A 23,410-nucleotide genomic window follows, 5' to 3' on the forward strand; every position below is an offset into this window, starting at 1 on the left:
ATTTTGTATCAGTGAACTATTGCTACAATAATGCTAACAAGACACCCCAAAACATAGTAGTCTAAAATAACCACCACCACTATTTATTGTTTTCATGCTTATGCATGTTAGCTGGGCGGTTCTGCTGAGCAGAGCCAGGCTCTGCTGATCTCAGCTGGGCTTACCCATGTTATCTGGAGTCATCTGGCAGGTCAGCTGGGGGCTGGCTGGTCTGGGATGGTCCCAGCTGGTCAGCTCAGCTTTGCTCCGTGGGCTTGCTGATCCTCCAGTAGGTAGCTGTCAGATTTTTCTCATAGCAGAGGCAGGGCAGAGCTAAAGAGACCTTGAGGGCCAAGTCAGAAATAGCACACCAACACTTCTGTTTAGTTGGCTAAAAGCAAGTTCCAAGTCAGCCCAGGATCAGGGGAAAATAGACTTCACTTCTTTATGATAAGGAGCCCTGGTGGCACAGTGGTTAAGCACTTGGCTGCTAACCGAAAGGTTGGCAGGTTGAAATCCACCAGCTGCTCCATGGGAGAAAGATGGGGAAGTCTGCTTCCTAAAGATTAAGCCTTGGAAACCCTAGGGTGCAGTTCTGCTCTGTCCTATAGAGTTGCTGTGAGTCGGTATTGACTCAACGGCAATGGGGTTTGGGTCTTTATGGGAGGAGTTGCAAAGTCACAGTATAAGGGGCATGGATACAGAAAGGCGAAGAATATTTTGCAATCAGTCCACTACAGGGGCTTTTTCGTCTTGACTGGAACACCGAGTGGGTGGAAGGGAGTGGTGCAGGGATGTAGGGTAGGGTCAACCTGACACGTTTTTTTCACATTCAAGAAGTCGTGACAAAACATTGACACGGTTGAGCAGGGAAGAAACATATTTAGTAGTCTGCCGTTTGGAAGAATAAGCTGGCCATGTTTATGAGGTGAATAGGAGCAGAAAGAGACAGGAGAAAGAGTACTTTCCTGATCATCTAGGTGGACGTTAATCAGTTTGGATTAACATGGTGGCGGTGGGAGCAGAATCGATGGGATAAAGGCAAGTTCCTTACAAGGACTAAACAAAGACCACTGATGGGATTTGAGGCAGGAGAGGTGGGTAGTGACTCCTTTATGATTTCCCTTTCTCCTTTCATGCCAAACTCATGTGTTCAACACACATTCTCTAGTTCCACATTCAGAGTTTGCAGAATTTATTCTTATATGATATTATAGCATTTAAGAATTGGGAGGACAGAAAACCATACATATAGTAGGGACTCGAACCTACTGCTTGGGTCTACCATAATAACGGGGGCTAAGCTTTCTTATCCCATCCTAGACTGGAAGTTTTTCAAAGATTGAAGCTTTAGCTTATTTAGTCCCCTTCCCCCTCAGGGATTGCATACTTCCATAGATTCTAAGTTTGTAAAAAATTTATTTAAAATGAGATAAAGTTTCACAAATACCTTATTTTCAATTTTATTTAAATCAAATCATGTTGTGATTGATATGAAGAAATTTCCATAGACAGCACAGGAATTTCATTGAAATAAAAATTTAAAGACAAAATTCTAATACCTAATTATCCTGAAATAATTAAATGCGAAGGATATACACGTCAAATAGCCACAGGCATGTAGGCCTCACACAATGCACGTCATGGAGTCATAAAACATTTTATACTGCTTTATAATAAATAATTGAAAACAGTATTTCATTTTTCAAACCCAGCTAACAAAGCAGTAAATATCATGCTTTCTCTCTCTCACATTTTTTTTTAATATAAGTCGGGAAATTGTCTGCCTTATCCAAACGGGTAAAAAAAATTTTTTTTTTAATTCTGTAGGAACACAAAAGAAGAAAACACTTTATTTGCTTTTACTCAAATGAAAACAAGGTTTTTAGGAGCAGAGGCTATAAAGGAGCCACCGAGAATAGAAAAATTGTGTAGTACCTGCAAAATGGGGTTGTATAAAGATACAAAAAATATAAAAACTTGATGGTAAATATTTTCTTAGAATTTTGAATAACTTTATTTTCTCAAATGGAGGAAAGCCACTAAGCACAAATGAGTCCAATCGCTGATTCTGCGATTAGTATTGTTGCCTCGAACATTTTTTTTAAAGAAAACAGACCCAATATTTATTTCAATTATCTCGTAATAGCCCATGTTTAGATAAATCTTCGCTATTGCAGCCCCGAGAACTTGGAGGCAGAGAGCGCTTCTTGATCACAAACTGTAGTGATTTCAAATTGCCACAAAAAACGTGTGCCCAAATATTTGCTCAAAATGGATTATCCCGGAGGAATACTTTCATTAAGAGATTTATAGCAGTTAGCATTCATAATTTTATCAATTAGTTGGGTAACTGATTTTTTTTCTTACATGGGTTTCTCCTACAGGTAACAGAGATAGTTCTGGTAATTTTCTCCACTAATAATTTTAAAAATCAGAAATAACCTAAGAAAAGAGCACCTGAAGGAGAAAAACATAAAGAGAAATGTATTTCATAAAGAAATATAGTAGATTTCTTTGAAAAGTTGTGTTTATTTGCATCAATTAAGGATAATGTTGCATATTCCAGATTAAACAGCTACTAGGCTTACCATGGATATAAACATGCTATGTACAATGATTGGCATAATTCTTCTTTTATTTTTCATAGACTTCAAAGTGTATCTTTTATAGACACTGGAACAGGGTGGATCTGGTAAGCATGTTTCAGTTAATTAACAAAAATTAAATTAGCATGAAATAACAGAGTGAAGAATTGAAGATCTAAAACCATTTTTAAAATAATGAAGTTAGACTTAAATGAACACATGCAAGAAGATACTGCAAAATGAACTGTTCCAGTTTACCATGGTTTTACTTCAATTTAATACACTCAAAAATACTGCTTTCCTGTATAGTAGCAAAGGAAATATTAAATGCATGTGTATTATTTAAAAAAAACACAATGATATATTTCACATTCTTTAAAATTTCCTCAGGCTATAAATATATTTATATATCAGTCAATCAGTTTTTACAGTAAATGAAAACTGCAACATGGGAGGGTTAGTTAATTTGTTTTACCTCAGATATCCTTACTTATATACATTTTTAAAATGTAAAAAAAATGTATAAAAATAAAAAATAATGGAGTGTGTTTTTATCTCACACTGTTATTCTTCATGCACTACATAGTTCATTATGGTTTAGCAAAATGGAGTTGAACTTGAAGATGGGTTAACTGAAATCAACTAATGAGTATGGTAACGGAATTAGGCTTCTGAAACCCATTTAATCAACTCAGGGGACATTGCCGCTCTTCCTGGACTTTTATTAAAATTGTGCAACGGTATAAATTTATTTGTTAGTGGGTTTGCATAGAAATAACACCATGTCCCTGGTGCAACACATCTTTTCCAAAGGATTATGGAAGGCCTGTTTTTATTCTTCATGTATATCTTTTTTTTCTCCTTCTTCAGTTTTACATGAAATAAACCATACTTATCATCTGGCTACCACAGTTCCAAAATAAGATCCAGTAGTAGTTTGAAGCACAGTAAGCTGAGCAGTTTCTTCCCTTTTCAAAGCATGACAGGAAGTGGCATTCCCTATATTCATGCCATGTGAACACAGTGACCCCACATAGAGACTTCTGTGAACTCAAAAGGCCCCAAATCCACAGTCAAGAACCTTGGTGACTTCACATAACTACCACTTGTTGCTGAAAGGGAGACAATATTGTTTGCTTCAGACATTTTCAAGAAGTTTCTCATCTGGTAGCAGTCCCAAATTTCTTTGTTGTTTTCATAATTGCTTCTGACTTTGTTCTTTCAAAAGTCCAACGGTCGAATCATCATAGTTGTGGAACGTAAGGAGTAACTGGGCCCTTTGAAGTAGTGCCACTTTATCCCATTCAGTTTTCCATGGTTTTGTCCAGCAGTATAGAACATTCCATTTAGATTGGAGGGGCCACAAGCATCAAACCACCAGCCTGAAATATTAGTTAAAAATGAAAAGAAAGAAGGAGAAGAAACAATGATAAGTAAGTCAAACATTTGGAAATTGATGCATCAACTGAAGCGGAAATTGTTCATACTTCTTATGGTTATTTGCACATAGAAAGCATTCAGTAAATGTCTGCTCAGTAGTGGAATTGTTTTAAATGACATCTGATTTAGGCAGTGTATGAACAATCAGAGAAGAATGCCCTCATGGAAACCAGCTTTCAGTATGACTCCGTTCAGACTCATTTCCACTGTAATGATGGGTAGCCTCTGGGCTTCAAGACAATAGCTGTCAGGTCTGGCTTTACACATAAAAAATCAAGTAAAATACAGATACCCTTAAGAAGCATTTCATTTTAAGCCTGTTACTGGGAATAGAACAATTAAGTATTAGTAAAAATGTTCAGAAGCTTAGCCAATTGAGATCAAAATAGACACAAAGAGATATCCTCCATCTATTTCATAGTTTTGCCAAGAACTGGTCCCGAGTTGCTTTTGAAATTAACTGGACACTGGGAAATCAGTATAACGTCCAAAATGAGTTTTACTTTATATGTCCTCTCTAGGGTTTATAGCAAAATGGGAAGTATTTATCAGTAGCAGCCATATTACAGGTAGTACCAGGCTTATGATGATTTGAGTTACCTTGAGCAGCACTTACAGTCCTCCATTTTTTTGGAGTATTTTTGTACTAAAAATCGTTACTAATATGTACCACATACAATGTGGCAGCATGTAATGTGCTGATGTTTTCATTCTCAGATGTTCCTCACAGATGTTCAATTTTATGATTTACTGTTCAAAACGCTACCATATAGATTTAGTTTTCCCAACTAAATCAGGGGCTTCAGTTGCTTGAAAACATGGATCCAAACTTTGCAAAAGTCCATAGGAAGATTCGGGAAGCAGTGAGATGTTAACATGAAATATATTAAAAAAAGGAAACCCTGGTGGCGTAGTAGTTCAGAGCTACAGCTGCTAACCAAAAGGTCAGCAGTTCAAATCCACCAGGTGCTCTCTGAACACTCTATAGGACAGTTCTACTCTGTCCTATAGAGTAGCTATGAGTCACAATTGAACCCAGGACAACGAGTTTGGTTTGGTTTTTTGGTACATGAAGAAAGAGAAGACCCATACAGACAACTCTCAGACAACGTTTCTGAGTAGAAATGCCATCCCCATTCCCAGGGATAATCCAGATGATCCAGAACCTTCTACTAGTAGAGTTATTACCACAACTGACAAAATGCCAACATCGTCCAAGTCGTCTTCACCATTGGAGTAAATTTTATGATTCGTATATTTCTTTATGTATGTATTATTGTACTAAGATACATCTCTAAGTTTATATGTAATGTTTCCAACCTCCAAAGACAAATAAAGATCATTTTTATAAAGATACTACTACTAATAAAAGGCAATAATAATGAAAACTAAAACAAAAAAATGAAGTATTCAACTTACGTCAGAACTGACTTACAATGGAGTATTTGGAATGGAACCACATTGTAAGTCGGGGACTACTTGTAGTTCCTGTATAGCAATATTTTGTCTGTGATTGTTCAAGTGCTTTCTAAACTTAGTTATAAAAAACAAAACAAACAAGACAAACCTATGATGATTAACATGGAGAACCCATGCTTGCACAGTTCTCTGTAAGGATAATCAGTGCTTTATTTTTTTAATGAATTAAGTTCTCAGATTTTTAGATAAAACAGTACTTTTTCTCTCTTTCTTGAAGTAACATGACTGAAATCTTAAGGGAAAGATTTATTCCAGAGACATTCTGGCATACTTTTATTTGGATACAGTTGACCTCCCTTTGATTACAGATTTATACCTAAGGGACTAATAGCTAAACAAAGAGAAAGCTGTACAGCTGATGTTTAGCTGTAACATGAGTATCATCTTGCAGAAATTTTAGCAAAAGCTAAGTGGAGAAAAGCTAGTCCTCATTTTTCAAATTTGGAAGAGGAATACAGCTGGGTTGTGTTTATAAAGTCAAACCAGAGGAATAGCAGACTGCATTAATCACCAATTTATACTGGAGAATGGTAAGGTATCTCTTGATAAATTTGGAAAGACAAGTATTTAATGCTGTTTTACTAACTGTATGCAAACAGCATAAATGTTAATATAATCAAAATGAGAGGGACAAGAAGGCTCTTAGTTAAATAACAAGGAGGAGCTGCTGTAAAATCCCATCTTTTTTTCTTAAGATTAATTCCTTTAATTTTTGATAAGTACAACTGGTAAAAATACGTTACTTATATTACAAAAGTCATTCCAATATCAAGGAGTTTATTTACCCAGAAGGCTCTTTCTAAAGGACAAAATAAACCCAACTTTATTGCTTCAGTGTTTTAACTTTTCTCCTCTTTTCTATGACCTTCTTCAAGGCACTCTTCCATCACGTTAAAGAGCCCTTTAAAAGCCTTTCAAACATCCACTACAGTCTCTGAAGCAAACACACTTACTCTATTGTTGAGAACTCCTACAGTTCATAGAAGGAGCTTCTAAGCTGCATTAGGGTACTCGTGGTAAAAATGTGTATTTTTGTCTGTTTGGTTTATAGAAAGTCACAAGAGTCCTGGAAAAGTGTGGGAAGTGAGGGCTCTTTTGCAACAACAGCCTGGCAATAAAGGGCACGGGCTAATGGACACATTCATTGGGAAACTCTGGATGAGCTTAGGGGACACAAAACAGTGGGAGCCTGTGGGAGAGTCAAATAAATTGATCTTGTATTTCTTTCTAATGAGCTAAGTGGTGTAATGTTTGTGGTAAGGAGAAGGCACTTTGGAGACTTTGAAAGAAGGCCAGCATGGCTGGTCATAGTCAACAAGAGGTACCGGTGACCAGTTGCTGTCCAGTCAATTCAGATCCAGGGCAACCCCCATGTGAACAGAGTACAACTGCACTCCATAGGGTATTCAAGGCTGTGACCTTTTGGAAAGAGATTGCTGGGCTTTTCTTCCAAGATGCCTTTGGGTAGGTTTAAACCTTTAACTTTTCTGTTAGTAGTTGAGTGCTTACCTATTTGCAACAGCCAGGGACTCGTCAACAAGGAAAATCACTTGAAAGTGAGAGAGTCTGAAGGCTAAATCACACACAGCTTTCCTTCATTATCCTAAGAGCAATGGAAAGCTATGGTTTATTTACCGGCCCATCATCTCTCTTACTGAGCATTATACCTAACAGAGTTTGCTTAGCAAATGCTTGGTGAGTGACTACAGGCTTATTGACTGATTGACTGACTCTGACTGGCTGGTTCCTTATAAAGTCTCTATTGTCTGAAGTAGTTTACCAAAAAGCTATATTTGATAGCCACCCCAGTATATAACATCCAAGCTCATTGTGCTAATATTTGTCTTTATTAATTCAATATGTAATTATTGTGAAGGGCTGTTAAACAGAGTTCCTGACCTCATGGAATTTAGATCCAATGTGAGAAATAGACAAAAAGAAAGTAAGCAAATAAATAAATTAGATACAAATTATGACCAAATGCCATGAAGAAAACAATCAAGGAGTTATAAAGGAGAATAACAGGAAACCTACTTAGGTTTTGGTGTTCACGGAAGAAGACATTTATTGAGACAGGAAGGATAAGAGGGAGACAGGATGAGGGGAAGATTCTTCCAAGCAGAGTTCAGCATATGCAATGCCACGAGGCAGAAAAGCTTGGTGTATTTAAAGAGTAAAAGAAAGTCAGCATGTAAATAGCGAACGGGGGAGAGAATTGCAGGAAATGAAGCTGGAGAAGTAGGCGGTCTTGGTGGAAAGTTGAACAATGTTTGTGGAAAGATTCCTACTTCAGCCAGCTGCCTTGTCCATCATCAGGTGAACAAAGAAAACATTGTGTGAGAATGGGAACCAATATTTAACCAGGGGAACCAGATCTGCCCATTAAATGTTGCATCGTGCATTATTTTGAGCTCTCATTCTATAACTATGGTCTGCCAAAGCCATCCTGAATATGTGTGGCAGCATGAAGGAGGGAGAAAATTGAATTCATAATCAAGTAAACAAATATTAACCAAAGGCCAGACATAGGGCGCAAAGTTGAGTAAAATGAATTCCCGACTTCAAAGGGTGCATTGTTTCCTGAAGGAGACAAGCAAACTGTTAACAAGAGGATAAACATCAGATAAAGACATGAACATCTATGGAAAAGAGAGGCAGAAGGTCCCAACTGCCTGTGGGCAGCAAGGTTACTTCATTTTTCACCTGTGCTGGGTCCTGAAGGATGCAGAAGAGCTCACTGGGCAGGTGGGACGGTAACACAGAGAAACATAAACATAGTATGTGTACTGCAAGAACAGAGAGAGCATCTGCCAGCAGCTTGGCTTGGCCGGAGTGCCAGTGGGTAAGAGGTTGTACAACACAGGGCCAGAAAGATAAGCAAGAGGGAGGACACAGAGTTTTTAAAAAATATTTTTAGAAGGGTGATAGGAACTTGGAGAGTACCAGAGCAGAAGTCAGAAGATCCAGACTGTTTGACTTTACCAGTTAATAACCAAGAGATTCTAGGCCATAAGTGATATATAATATTTATTGAATAGTTAATACGTGTCAAGGACTGTGCTAAGATCTTTACATGCATTGGCTTGTTGATGGCATTTATTCTTAGAATAGCTCTGTGTGGTGTGGCAGGTACCATGACAAAAACACTGATACACAGAGGGTTTAAGGAACTTATGTAAGGCCACATAGCCATTTAGGCTCCTCATTTGTAAAACATGGAGTATTTTTTATATTTGATTATCCAATTTCACAGCACAGTTGTAAGGATCAAATAAGATGATGCACTATCAGGGCCTGAATAATCCTATCCACAGTGCTTGGGGTAAGTTACCTGGGAAAGCACAGGGTTTAGGGCAGGGACAGAACAGACTGGATCTTGTGGGCCATAGGGATTTGCTAATGAAGACAAGGTCATAAGTGCCAACATATTTCCTTATTTACTTGATAGGGTTTATTAGAGAAACATGAAAATAATTTGCACCTAAATGATACACTGTAGTTGTAAAATGTTTGCCTTCTGAAGACATGGCCTTTAAGAATTGATATGGTTTTGTTTTCAATGTTTTGTTTGGATTTCATGACAAAATCAAGGGCTTAAGGTATGTCATTATCTGCGTATCTTGAGACCAGCGGGCCAGGCACACTGTGGACTATTAGACAGTGATTGGTGATAATAAAGACAACAAATTAAGATGGCAGAAAATGAAATTTAAAGGCAATTCTTTCTCATGACAATTTCAGTTGTAGTGTCTTTTACAGAATATTCTGAATTCCAAGGTAGCAAAAACAATTATTTTTGCACAGGTAAGTTATTTTCTATGCTGTCTCTGACACATGCATAAAAACAAAGGCATTTCTTTGTATTAATTTGTCCATTTCTGCATTTCCTCGAAAAAAAAAATTAAAGCATACCGAGTATTTTAAAAATGAATCCTGAAGAGACAAGCGTTATGGATTGAATTGTGTTCCCCAAAAAGATATGTTGAAGTTCTGAGTTTTGTACCTGTGAATCTGACCTTGTTTGGGGAAATAGAGTTTTCCTTTGAAGATATAACCAATTAAGTCATACTGGAGTTGGAAATGCTGGTTGCATAGTGGTTAAGAGCTACAGCTGCTAACCAAAAGGTCGGCAGTTCAGACCTACCCTGCGTTCCTTGGAAACCCTAGGGGGCAGTTCTACTCCATCCGTTAGGGTCACTATGAGTTGGAATCGAGTAGATGGCAACGGGTTTGGGTTTTTTTTGCTTGTTTGTTTGGAGTAGGGTACAGCCTAGCCTAATCCCTTTTGAGTAGTATCTTATAAAAGGGGAGGACGGACATGGAAACAAAGTAATACACAAAGAATAGAGAGCCTGTGAGAATCAGTCTACAAGTCAAGGAATGCCAAAAAATACTCAGGGCTAACTTGGCTGCTAACCAAAAGACTGGAGGTTCCAGTTCGTATAACATAGTTTGTAAAGAAAATGTCCTACATTCTACTTTGGTGAGTAGTGTCTGGGGTCTTAAAAGCCTGTGAACAGCCATCTAAGATACACCACTGGTCTTAACCCTTCGGGAGCAAGGGACAATGAGGAAAACTAGAGATACAAAGGAAAGATTAGTCCAAAGGACTAAGGGACTACAACTACCACGGCCTCCACCAGACTGAGTCCAGTACAACTAGGTGGTGCCTGGCTACCCCCACTGACTGCTCTGACAGGGATCACAATAAAGGGTCCCAGACAGAGCTGGAGAAAAATGTAGAAAAAAATTCTAACTACAAAAAAAGACTAGACTTACTGGCCTGACAGAGACCGAAGAAACCCTGAGGGTACAGCCCTCGGACACCCTTTTAGCTCAGTAATGAGGCCACTCCTGACATTCACCCTTCAGTCAAAGATTAGACAGGCCTATTAAACAATATGAGACTAAAGGGGCACAATAGCCCAGGGGCAAGGACTAGAAGGCAAGAGGGGACAGGAAAGTCGGTAATAGGGACCCAAGGTTGAGAAGGGAAAGTGTTGACATGTTGTGGGGATGTTAACCAATGTCATAAAACAATATGTATACTAACTGTTTAATGAAAAACTAGTTTGTTCTGTAAACCTTCTTCTGAAGTACAATAAAAAAATAAAAAATTCAAAACAGAAAAAAAAAAAAGATGACACAACTTGAAGAACGTAACCAATGTAAAAAAAAAAGATTGGAGGTTCAAGTCCACCTGGAGGTGCCTCAGAAGAAAGGCCTGGCAATCTGCTTCTGAAAAATCAGCCATTGAAAACTCTACGGAGCCCAGTTCTGCTCTGACCCACATGAGGTCCTCGTGATTCGAGTCAACTGGACGGCAAGTGGTTAAACTAAAGCTGAAAGAGGTAAAGAAGGATCTTCCCTCAGAGCCCACAAAGAAAGCGTTGGAGCCCCGCTGATGCCCTGCATTTGGATTTCTAGCTGCCAGAGCTGTGCGAAAATAAATTTCTGTTCTTTAAAGCCACCCACTTTGTAGGAATCTAGAACAATGTGGTTTTAAACTAGATTTATATAAAGCAGGCAAAAGCATGGCAGACTCCGGGTCACTCATCTGTACCACATGGCAGACTCCGGGTCACTCATCTGTACCACATGGCAGACTCCGGGTCACTCATCTGTACCACCTGGTGTTGACAGGTAACCTCGGCTGCTCGGTACGTAAGGGTGCACGGGCCGGAAGTGTTCTCCATGGCCATTTCGGGGAGGGTGCGTCTGTGTGGTTTGTAGGCGCTCTCTGACAAGATACCAAATGACCAGATTATACATCCTCTGCAATCTTAGGGAAAGACTCACTTTACACTTTGTTCTGTGCGTGCCTGGGAATGGTAAATGAGAAACATGCTGAAGTATTCTAGGGAAGGCACTTTCAGCCCAAGAGGACTCAGTGATGCAAGCAAATGATGGGTGAAAGCAGCTTGTTAGAGGACTGATGAAATGTCTCAAAGGTTTTAAGGTTGGCAACTGCCAAGAAGTACTTCGCCAAGCATTCTTCTTCATAACCTGTAACCTCATGTATATTTTAATAAGAAACCCGAGATGCATACTTTCTAATTCATTTACACTAAACTCATTAAAACTTAGTTTTGTAATAACTATCCCGGGCTTCCCAGGCCTTTAGAAATCATTTGAGTCTTTTATCTTTGAAGCAGAAAATTCACATTTTGTCACCAATAAGTCAAACTTTGTCCAGAAAATAGGAATTTGATTTGTAGCTTTGCATGCTGGAAGTTCAAACGGATTTAAAGTCAGGAAACCTAACTCTCAAATTCTTCTGATCTTAAACAAAAATGTCTCTCAAAACCTTAGAAAAGAAGGCAGAAAGTATGGCAAAATCAAAAAGTGGATCTGTTTGTGCGCACTTCTTGCGTTCATTTTGAATGCACGCATTCTAATTAGTAATGCACAGAAGTGCTTTTATTCTCTTATCACTAAGTAAGGATAAGCCCGAATTAAGCTGATTGGTGCCATCATTATCAGTGGGCTCCTCATGAAAAGCTACTCCCTGGGTTCGCGTGTACAAAGTCGGCCCTAGCCTTAGCTAGCTTCGAGGAGCAGCTGTGTGGATCTTCTGTACGGGGGGCTAAGGACCTTTGCAGAGGTCTGCATTCCTTCTGTCATCTCCTACTATAGTCCTTAAGGCCAATAACTTTTTTTTTTTTTTTTTCGCTCTTCTTTTTGTTCCAAGGATGAAAAGTTATTTATCCTGGCCAGTAATCCTGAATTCATTTAAAACTTCTAGGTATTCTCTTACTGTCTGTCCTTTCTCATGGGCCTCGTGTCACTTTTAACTGTGTTTAAGTGAGAAAATGCTCATGAAAATGTGCTGCAAACAATAAAACTGGGCTCAAAATTCTCTCTGAATGCCATTCCTTTCAAAAGAGTCAGTAAAAGGAGGAGATAAGGTCACGGCCTCTAGAAGCTGAGTACCTGCATTCAAAAATCCTAGCTCTGACACTTGATTGTCTGACCTCTGGCAAATTATCTAAGCTTTCTGTATCTCAGTTCTGGCCCAAGGTATTATTGTGATGCCCACCTCAAAAAGCGTTTCGGAAGTGCATATAGGATATTAAATATAAAACATTTAGAATAATGCAAAAATGCCAGCAGACTGTTAGAGCTAAATAAATATTGGAGGAAAATATAAACAAAATTCAGTGTTTGCTTATTCCACATCCACAGTCAATTACTAACAGTTTACTGCAGCCTTGTGCTCTAGACCAATCAGTTTCTGGTTCAGCTTTTTCCAAATGTATCTTTTCAAAGACATTTTCTGATACCCTTCATTCTTTTTCCAATATATGACACTTTGCCCAGAAAATAGAAATTTAATTCTTAACTTTGCGCTCAAGAGTTGAAATTATTTGAAAGCCAGGAATCTAACTTCAAATTCTTCCATTTCTGGAGTTCAGTCTTCTGGGGTTTAAATATTCTTAAAAGTCAGACTCAATCCTTGATATTGATCCCTTTGTTCCATGTTTGTACATGGAAGTACATACATGTATTTACAAATTTAAAACCCAAGTTCATGTTAGGGTCACATTCATACTCACATTGAGTTCTTTACATGTGTTCTCATCAGGATCACTTGTGATTTTACAAAGTCCTTTCAGAGTCTCTGGGAACATGTGCATTCATGTAATCAATGTTTATTGAGCACATACTATGTTCCAGGCATGTGTTAGGCACTGAGGATACATTGTGGACAGCACGAAGTCTCTGCTTTCAAGGAACACACATTTTTTGTGGACTAAGCTTTCATACTATATACTAAATATATAAGTTATGCTGAAATAAAAGTAACACAATGTAGATTTCTATGGTCAACTTTAAAATATCCATATGGATATTTTCCCGAAACATTTTTGCCTTAAAACCTAGGGAATGCCAGTTATCTGACAATGCCTGGCCTGTCCATCCTGGGTTATTACAAACTCTAAGATGATTATATTTTCCAAAAAGCTTGTCACTTCAACATCATCCACCAGTTGAAGAAGCCGCTAGGTTTTTTTTTTTTTTAATTTTATTTGTCATCTTCAAGACTAAATAGCAGGCAAGGAAGTATTTATCAATTCTCTGTTGTTAGCATCTGGTAAGTTCTAGGGTACGCTAAGAAATTTATGTATATGGCTTTACCCCTTCTTTTAGGACTGAACTGAGAAATACCCTTTGTTGGCTTTAGGAAGCCTTGTCTGTCAGCTGACATAGTTTATGCGTGGGAAAAGAGATCGGAGTTTCTACCACAGCAGACTCTTTCTTCAGAAGGTTAGACCACATTTTACACAGCTTTTATATTATGTACAAAATATGGAAATTGTGTCAAAAAAAAAGTAAGGTAAGAAAAGGAATGTAAAACAATGCCATTTTTTTTTGTTGTTGCTAGCAAACTTTAATAACTGCAATTTCTAATAAAAATTTCTAATAGGCTTTGAAAAATACTTATTTTGAAGAATCCTAATTTAGTACCCAAGATCATGTTTGCTTTGAATGTAAGTTTGCTTTGAATGTGATGATCTGATAATAAATAATGTTTTTCATTTTCATAATTCTAGAGAAAGGCATTTTTTGCATATTTATTTTATAGAGAGCAAATCAGTATAAACAAAACCACATATTGAATGAATTTGCACCTTCATTTCCCTAATGTTAAACTGCAGTTTAAACTGTTTTAATGAAACTGGTTCCTTTCTTTGAGGTCGGAGGGCACAATAGGTACTCTCCTGGGGGACCAAGAAAATATTTCCTGCAATCGCCTTTTTAACTTTATTCCTTCTAGTAAAGAAATATATAGATTTATAATAATAGCCTATATAAATGGGGAGACCTGAGCAGAAAACTGACACTTTTCCAAGGTCATTGGCAGTTACAGAGTACAGATATTTCTGGCTTACAAATCTATGCTGACAAGTCATCTCTATTTAACGATTAATTAAGGGGTCAGTTCCATAGAAAATGTGTGTGGAAATTTTGACCTTGAAATATATGCTCTGGTTGCAGAAGAAAAATGTAATAAAACATGAAGATTATTCAGTATTTAAACCAAATAGAAGAATTGCTGGCTTCCAAGTAAGGTAGAAATATGTATACATACTTCTGGCAAAGGGGGAATAAAATGTTGCGGTATCTATTTTTATAAACTTGTGGTGCTTTCCCAGCCCACTGTGTTGCCTTTCAACTTAATAAAGTACCATGACTTACAGCATAAAAAATAAATATTTTGTTTTTCTCTAATAGCAGCTGCAATGGGTACATTAAACAAGAGAATCACAGAACCTCAAAAAAACTTGAGAGACTATCTAAATCCAGACCCATAACTACAGGGAAGTGTATAACTAAACTCTCTCAAATAAATAGCTCTGTTTTCTTATTAAAAATGTCCATAACTAGACATGCATGATGCTGCCTGGTAACTCATTCCAGTCTTTGATCCTGGGAGTGTCAGTCTAAAGTCTCTTCCCCCTTCCTCCAACAACTATCTTTGCTGCCTATAGAACTTGTTATGGTTCAAAATTGTATTATTTATTGTTTACTTTTTGTTGACAGTCTTCCCAATAGGTGCAAGCTCTATGAAGGCAGGAAACTTTCTGTCTTGCTCAGTAACTGGCTCTAGTGGGTATTGTTGTTAGCTCCTGTTGAGTCTATTCCAGCTCATGGCAACCCCGCAACCCGATGCATACTCATTAAAATATATTAACTTGATGGAAGGAATTTTAAGACATTAGAAAGGAAGGAAGATTAAAATGTTCTACCTTATGTCTAGCTGAAATACCTTCTGCTTTCAATTAAGCCTATCTCCTGTTGTTCAGTCTTTGACAGATGAAGGTAACAATGATATTCTCCAACTAAAATCCTTCCGTGTACTTAAAGAAAACTACTTAGGACAGTTGGCGGGCAATAGGTCTCAATTTAGCATTAATTCCTTTTAGAAGAACAAAGGTAAAAATACATAAATAAACGAGATAAAACAAAGTTTTAATCGATGATGACAGAGAACTATTAGCTCCAAAGAGAATGAAACATCACTGCTTAAAAGAGACTATATAAGCAATAAGCTCAAATACAACTTTAAAAAGAGACGAAAGGAAAAATCATTAGAGAAAAAATGGTTCTCAGGGAAAAACTGACACAGATTAAATGGTGGTGGTGTGGAGTAGCTCAGTAGGTTCCAAGCAGCACTCCAGTTACATGGACTGTCATTGACATTCATCCTTATGTTCTCCAGTTCTTAACTATCTAAATTCCACATTTTAGTTTTGCAAAGTGAATAGCTTTGCAGGCCTGGATTCTTTCAAAAGGATATTTGATAGGGTAATAGTGTTTATTACAAAAACACATTTACTTAGACTGTTGCAACCCAAGCAATAAGCAGAATTTTTTTTTCTCCCTAACATATGTGTTTATTGGTCAGTAAGAAGTGGGTCCAAGAATGATTACGGATGAAAGAAGATGACAAAATTCAATCATGTGAAGCAGAAATAAAATCATAAATCTAAGCAATGAAAGTTTCTCATTGACAACCAAGAGGTACTTTTTCCTCTTCACTTTGGTTCATATTTTCATTATTATGACAGGAATATGAACATATTGGAACACACTTCTAAGGAAACAATTGGAAGATATTTTACTGTTGGTCTTTCATGTGTTGTATCTATTTGGTAAAAAAAGTTATCTGTAAAAATAGACATGGAGAAAATGAACCGTGTTTTAATAACAAAATGGGCAGGGAACTGGAAAATCAAAGTCCTTCTGACTTTGCATAAAGTTGCTGACAATTTCATTTATGCAATGAGGGAGGTAATGAAAAGCTTTTCTTCCAGGAAAAAAGTTCAAGAATTGACCTGTGGGTACCATTTTTTTAAAAAACACTCTAAGTTTGTAACAGCTGGGTTTTTGTTTGTTTGTTTAATGGGGATGGGGTCCTAAAATTACATATGGGAGACTTCTAAATATTTGATGCTAAAATGATATGTTCAAAGTTTAAGAAGAAGGATACAGTGGAGGCAAAATAATAGCAAGATGGCTTTGATAATTCTGAAGCTGGTCTCACGTAGTTGTCTAGTGCCATCGAGTCGCTGGAAGGTGGCAATATAGATGGAGTGGGGTCAGTGGGCTGTGTTTTGGGGTCAATAGACTCTGTTTAGGTGGTGGTAGTAATTGAAGGGTGGGGTATAGGGGAGGAAGGTAGAAAGATTTTCTCTAAAACCTTCCTCCATACTCTTCTACCCAAAACCCGTACTCTTCTATGCTTTGTTAATTGATGAGGGAAATTTCAACCTACAGATTCATTTAATTGGTTCGAAATTTGAGAGTGATTTCGAGGGTTACCAGGTTACAACCAGTCAGAAAGTTGTAGTCATTTATTCATGCATCATATTTTGTATTGAGCCCTATGTGCCACAGTCTATTTCACTAGATACTAAGAATAAAGTAGTGAACATTAACTTACTTTAGTCTTCCTTACGTATGAAGTGGAGATTAGAGTTTTTCTCCCTGCTCATTTCACAGTGCCGATTTGGAGTTTAAGTAAAATGGTACCACATGTGAAGTCATGTATAATAATGTATAATATAATGATAGTAATAAATACAAAGTCTTTGAGCGGAGCAAACAGTGACCTGACTACTAACTTAAAGGCTGGCAGTTTGAACCCAATGAGAGGCTCCTTGGAAGAAAGGCCTGGTGATCTACATCTGAAAGGTCACAGCCTTGAAAACTCTTTGGAGTACAGTTCTACTTTGTACACACGGGGTTGCCATGAGTTGGAATCAACTTGATGACAACTGGTTATACATAAATAGTTTGTGGGGGGGGGGAGGATTTTATATTTGAACAGTTCTTTCCTTACTAGCATGAAAACATGTTTTGTTATAGAATAACACAGAGAGAGAATCAGAACAGTTGAAAGTGAGAATGACTGCTATTCCACTAAGAGAGGAAAGCAATCATAAAACTGGGAGAGTAGAAACACTGAGAAAGAGGTTTCCTTTACAATTTTACTTGGTACCAACTCCTGATCTCTTTGTATGCCTCTTCACAGGACCTATAACATTCATGGGCTCAATCATCTGAAAGCCAGGTTTTAGCTTTATCCAAAACTTTCATCACTCGTGTGTCAACCTCACAGTTTTTGCCATATCCTGTTAAATTTTTTATTAAACATTAATTAATATTTTTTCTTTAAATCAATGATTAGTTAAATATCAAATATTGTGAATGTACTTAAAAATGCAAAGTTTGTATTATTCATTTGGAGAGGAAACCCATCCCACTTGCTCTTGTAGAAGGTAGATACGAGCTAACTCAAATTAGAGCAAAATAACATTATTTAATTCTCGGTAGATTTCATTGCCTAACCAGGGCCCTGAGCCTGGGGTTGGGGGTGCTGCTCTTTACTAAGAAGGGTGATTAGTAAATGACAGAAAAGTGTTACAGATATGCTAGCACCAAACTGAGAATTTCTCTTTGACATAATCAGCAGGTTGGAAAAAATACTGAAAAGGTGTGAAAAGGATTAACATTGCTACTGTGTGATACAATATTTATTTTGTACTCCTATACCACCTAAAAATATCTTGCAGAGGTCAGTCCAATATAATGTAAAACCCTGGTACAGCTGTTCTGAATTGTGTGACTTTAAGTCTAACTACAGCTCTTTATCCTTCTTATTCCATTTCAATAGATTCATCAGTGAACTCTACTACACATTTGCAAAGTTTTTTATAAATAGCAACTGTTGTATATGTTGAAATCCCAATGTGTTGTTCACTTTACTATGGTATCTTGATGATTATTTAGGAGGTAAAATAACAGGGACTTCAAGAGGATAAAGGAATTATTCAGATCAAGCTAAGCCTACTGCCCCATAGATGCTGGGGGAGGACGCAAACCTCTAAGTATGCTAGCAATGTCTTGCACAAGAACACATGGTAAATTCGTGGGCAGAACAAAATTATCTCTAGGGACTTGTTCTTAAGTTCCTGACCAGAATATCATATCCCTTTCTCATAGATAAGAAACCTCAAGCCTCAAACCAGTAAAACATAACTTAGAGACTAACCCCACAAGACTTACCTCCTGTTAGCATGAGGGCACATTTGCACATACAGTTGTCATTATCAGCATCTTTAGTGCTGAAATCAGCACCATGTAAAATCAGGCTGCTCTGTTTTCCTGCTGTCCCAGTGTGACCCTTTAAATACAACCTGAAGGTAAAAAAAAAAAAAAAAGATAAGCCATTCAACAAAATAACAGAGTCCAGAAGACTGACTCATTGAATGTTGATCTTTTTCATCATTTTCTCCCTTCTTTGAATTCAGCCCTTCCAAAAAACTAAGATTCACACTCTAGGAACCAAAAGTCAGAAAAAAGAAATGACAGAGAGAGAAGGAAAGAAAGGAAGGAAGCAAGCAAGAAAGAAGAAGAAGAAGAAAAGAACGAAAGACTCTGAATAAAAAAGAGGTAAAATTTTCTATGGCCTGTGTGCTTGGTGTTTATTTCACTATGCTTGCTCAAACTCATACAGTTGTCTGAAAGTACAAGATTCACAAAAGAAGGAGCGTGGGTTTATTTTCTTATTATCCATATTAATCTTTAAACCAAAGTGACTTGTAGAGCGCCAATACAGCATAAATCAGACAGTTAATATTTAATACTGATGATACGCTAAACATTATTAATAGCAATACCAATGGTAAGTCTTGTTGCTTGGGGACTTGCTCTGTGCCAGGCACTCTACTAAATGCTTTCCAACTGTTATTTCATTTACTTTTATGGTACATCTGTGATGCAGACACTTATATCCCCCTTTTCGACTTGTCAGGAACCTCGATGGCACAGTGCTTAAGTGTTCCACTGCTAAATGAAAGTCGGCAGTTCAAATCCACCAGGCACTCTGTGGGAGAAACATGTGGCAGTCTGCTTCTGTAAAGATTTATAGCCTTGGAAACCTTATGGGGCAGTTCTGCGCTGTCCTAGAGGGTCGCTATGAGTTGGAATCAACTTGATGGCAACCAGTTTGCATTCATAGATACCTAGGCAGTGGTGTAGTGGTTAAGAGCTCAGCTGCTGTCCAAAGATTGGCAGCTCAAATCCACCACCTCCTGGGAAACCATATGGGGCAGTTCTATTCTGTCCTATAGGGTCACTATGAGTCGGAACTGACTCAATGGCACACAACAACAACAGTCTTTGAAAGGCTAAGCAAGTTGCAATTTAGCTATGTTTGACTCCAAAATCCCATCTCTAAATCATACAATCCCTAGGCAAATGTTTGTTGAGCAAATACTATATACCAGATATTGTCCTAAGGACTTAAGATATATCAAGCATACAAAATAGACAAAAATCCCTGTCCTCGAAGGGCTTGCATTTTAGTGGTTTCCCTAAAATTAAATTAGAAATCTCAACTTTTTAATCTCATATATGATATTCCTCAAAGAACCTACTTTAGAAATGTTTCTTATATACAATTTATATTAACCTAGTTTAGTGGCAGTCACATGACTGAACATATAACAAAGCTTCTGATCTGGGAAAAAAGGCTTATTCCTGGGTTCCAATCTCAGACACTCTCGTTTGGATGTTTGCAGTGGGGCCCAGGAGACTGTGTTTTCAACTAGCATCTCAGATGACTCTTTGCAGGCTGCCCAAAGATAACATTTTGGAGAATGCCATTCTTAGAATTCAAAAGTGACTGAGCAAATGCCCTAGTTGCCTAAGGAGCGCTCTGTCTGAAGTCTGCGCGTTTCCTACCCATCTGATCAATCATACTCTGCTTTCCTGTTCATTTGGGCACTGTAGCATTTTGAATAACGTAGATTTGTTCAGGTCCTCTGATGGCTTCTGAGGACTTAAAGCAGCTGTCCTGAAGTTGTCACTTTCCATTTGATATTGCTCCTTTGTACCAACACCATGTTCTCGCCAAAATCATCTGTCAATACTCCCTTCAAAACCCAGCATCACCATTTCTGTGCCAGTGACTTATTTATAAATCCATAGCCACCGTATAGTTAATGGTTGATTGATATCTTTGTATGAATGAGACAGTTGTAGGATCTGGGCCAGCTTTGATCAAAATTTTTCATTATTTATTACGCAGAAATGATAAAGATCAGTTAACATTTGGATATATATTTGACTTGTGTTTGCACGTAAGTATATGTTTGCGCGGCTTGATATTTTCATTGAGGAACAGTACCATTACATGTTTGTGTCAAAAACTTTTTGAATAGTCTGATAAGATTTTTGAGCCAGAGCAAGATACAAAATTAGACCCTACTTAATTTTGTCGGTTTTAAGTCATTAATAGAACTTCTAGTTATCAGGAGTACGAATAAGCCTCTAATGCTGAATTGTCACATACAGGTTTATATCCCCAAATTCTGACAGGTAGGCTAAAACTTACTGGTGATGCAAAAATTGTAGAATTTTTAAGTGCTGATTCACATTTTAGGTTGCAGCCAGCCCACGTGGAGGTGGGATTCACCAGGGGAAAGTTAGGTGCCAGGCAACCAAAAGGAGCCCCTAGGCATGTTACCTAAATGAGTTCACCACCTTCCAGATCTGGTCTGAAGTTATAATTTGAAGTTTTCCTCAGAAGTCCTCAGCCTCTCAGAAGCAACCACGCTTAAAAACTTCCAGAAAACTTTTGTCAGGTCTCCATTTACAGTCAAAATAGAAGTATTATGGGGGCCCAGTATCATGATCTCCTTAGAGATAATTTCACACAGGAAGCCAAATTATAATCAGAAAGATGCTTTTTTGGTGAACACGGAATCAGGGTAGGGGGAGTAAGATGAGCGATTCCAAAATTAAGTCGCTGCAGACTCTGCTACTGAAATCTGCTCTGTGGACCTGGGGTGAGCTCAGCCCACAAGAGGCCTTGGATGAGAAATGCTAACTCTCTGATTCTTAGGTTCTCCATAGTAAGTGATGACCTTTCTTGTTCCATCTTGAGACAAGTCGTTATATCATTTTCCTTAATAGGGAAAGCTCATTAATAGAGATAGACCTTCCAGGACACAATGATTTTCTACAGTGACTTTTGCAGGCAATTCAGCTATTTTGCTAGCATTGAGTTAACTGTTTATTCAAAACTAACAACTGTAGCTGGGAATTTGATTCAGGTAAACTAAGGGCAGACCACTCATTAATGTCACATATTCTTGTGATTGAAGAACACTTGTGGCACAATGGTTAAGCACTCGGCTGCTAACTGAAAGGTTAGCGGTTCAAAGCAACCCAGTGGCTCCATAGCACAAGGACCTGATGACCTGCTTCTGTAAAAGCTACAGTTAAAAAAACCCCGTGGGGCAGTTTTACTCTGTCACATGGGGTCACTTAGAGTCAAAATTGATTGATGGCACCTAACAACATTCTTATAATTAGATAAGAAAACTTATTTGAATTGAGGCTCAAACAGAATATTTAGGTGGTTCTTTTGAATAGTGGTTCTGGCTATTTTCTAAAATTCTCGTGGATAATTAATTATCCATGGTTTTCTCTGTTCAGTTAATAGTTGTTGCAAATGGACTTTCAATATACAGATAGTCAAAGTCAACTGATTCTGTCTGAAAGGAACATGAAGTGTGAATCATTACAGAAAATACTTTCCCCAAGGTAACACCACGGGAATCCTGCGCACGTATTTCTTGTGTTCAGCTAGTGTAGATGTGGCCTGCATGAAGAATGATGTGTTAGGAGATAAAAACCAAATGCTCCCGCCAGGACAAAACATTTGGCGTAGGGACAGAAACAAAGACGCTGCCAAAAAACTGCAGAGGATACAATTAGATGTGACCAAAAGATAGCCACACAGTCAAATCATGGTATTCATCTCTTTCAACCTATTTTTTCCTAATGAAGGTAAAAAAGAAATTATGAGTAGTGTTGAGGCAATGACTCTAAAGGAAGTCAGCATTTTTTTTCAACCATCATCTTAAAGGAAAACAAAAAAAGATGTGCATTGAAATTGGTCATAATTCTCCAGTCATCGTTGATTAAAAAATAGTTGCCTCTTTTCTTTAACTTTCTGAAGTTTGAATAACTAGAAATGATAAATCACCCTATTTAAGGAAAATAGGATAATGGTGAATTCTATCTTTGAAGAACAAGCATCCAAATTATGTCCATGTATTATTTGAATGATTATATAACTTTCTTTAAATTAGTCAGGCTATTTTCATGAATCCATTTTCACACTATTTTGTCTACTTAAGAAATTGTCATACTCTTCACATTGTTCCATCTTCACTGTATTCAGAGAGGCAAGAGTCTCTTTGATTACCCAAGGGAGTGGGAGTTGTACCCATGACAAATTGAAGTTTGGCCTCCACTCTTTTAAACAGTAAGTAGACAGACTCTCAGATATCTGAACTTTAAAGTCTTAGGTACTGACAAGCTGAGCAGATTTTTCTTTTGGCTCTGAGCTCTCCCCTGGCCAACATATGGAACTAGTTTGTCTTTCTCACAATTACTTGAAGAAAATGTCGAATGACCCCCATGGTTCTCCTTCAGAGCTTGGTAGCAATGACTCAATCTAACTGAGTTTTCCAACACGGCTATGCCTCCTGGATGCTGCTCCAGGGCTGTCTCTTCTTTAAGCCATCTCCTCCCACCCCATTGAAAGGCACCAGGAGCAAAGAGGGATTTCACAGAATGTCTTTTAGCCCTGAGATTAAAGGACACTGGTGTTATCTTTGGCTGAAAATAAAGACAGCATTTCTCTTGCGAATCTATTGAGAAAGGGAAAATAGTGTTTGCCTTACTGTAGGCTTCTGGTAAGAAAGGCATTTGTTTGGCATTATGAAGACTTCATTGGGAAGTATACAAATAATTAGCATCGTAGGAAACTGGTAAGGGAAAATTTCAGGAGATACTGGACTGCTGAAAATGTTTTTTGGACATTTCTTTGGAAACTGTGT

The 23,410-nt window shown here is 37.8% G+C and overlaps 1 protein-coding gene across 2 annotated transcripts in view; it reads right to left on the reverse strand.

Annotated features, from left to right (window-relative positions):
* Window positions 1-1,462: 1,462 nt before the first annotated feature.
* The window catches only part of ANGPT1 (angiopoietin 1), a 282,518-nt gene continuing 260,570 nt past the window's right edge, over window positions 1,463-23,410 (reverse strand). For both annotated transcript variants that reach the window (XM_010588449.3, XM_003408432.4), the window contains exons 8-9: window positions 18,561-18,691; window positions 1,463-3,949 (exon numbers count right to left, since the gene is read on the reverse strand). In XM_010588449.3, coding sequence (XP_010586751.1) covers window positions 3,789-3,949; window positions 18,561-18,691 — 292 coding nt within the window. In that variant the 3' untranslated portion in view covers window positions 1,463-3,788. The remainder of the gene's footprint in view (window positions 3,950-18,560; window positions 18,692-23,410) is intronic.

This window comes from Loxodonta africana, chromosome 14, assembly GCF_030014295.1.
Source record: "Loxodonta africana isolate mLoxAfr1 chromosome 14, mLoxAfr1.hap2, whole genome shotgun sequence".
Taxonomy (NCBI): Eukaryota; Metazoa; Chordata; class Mammalia; order Proboscidea; family Elephantidae; genus Loxodonta; species Loxodonta africana.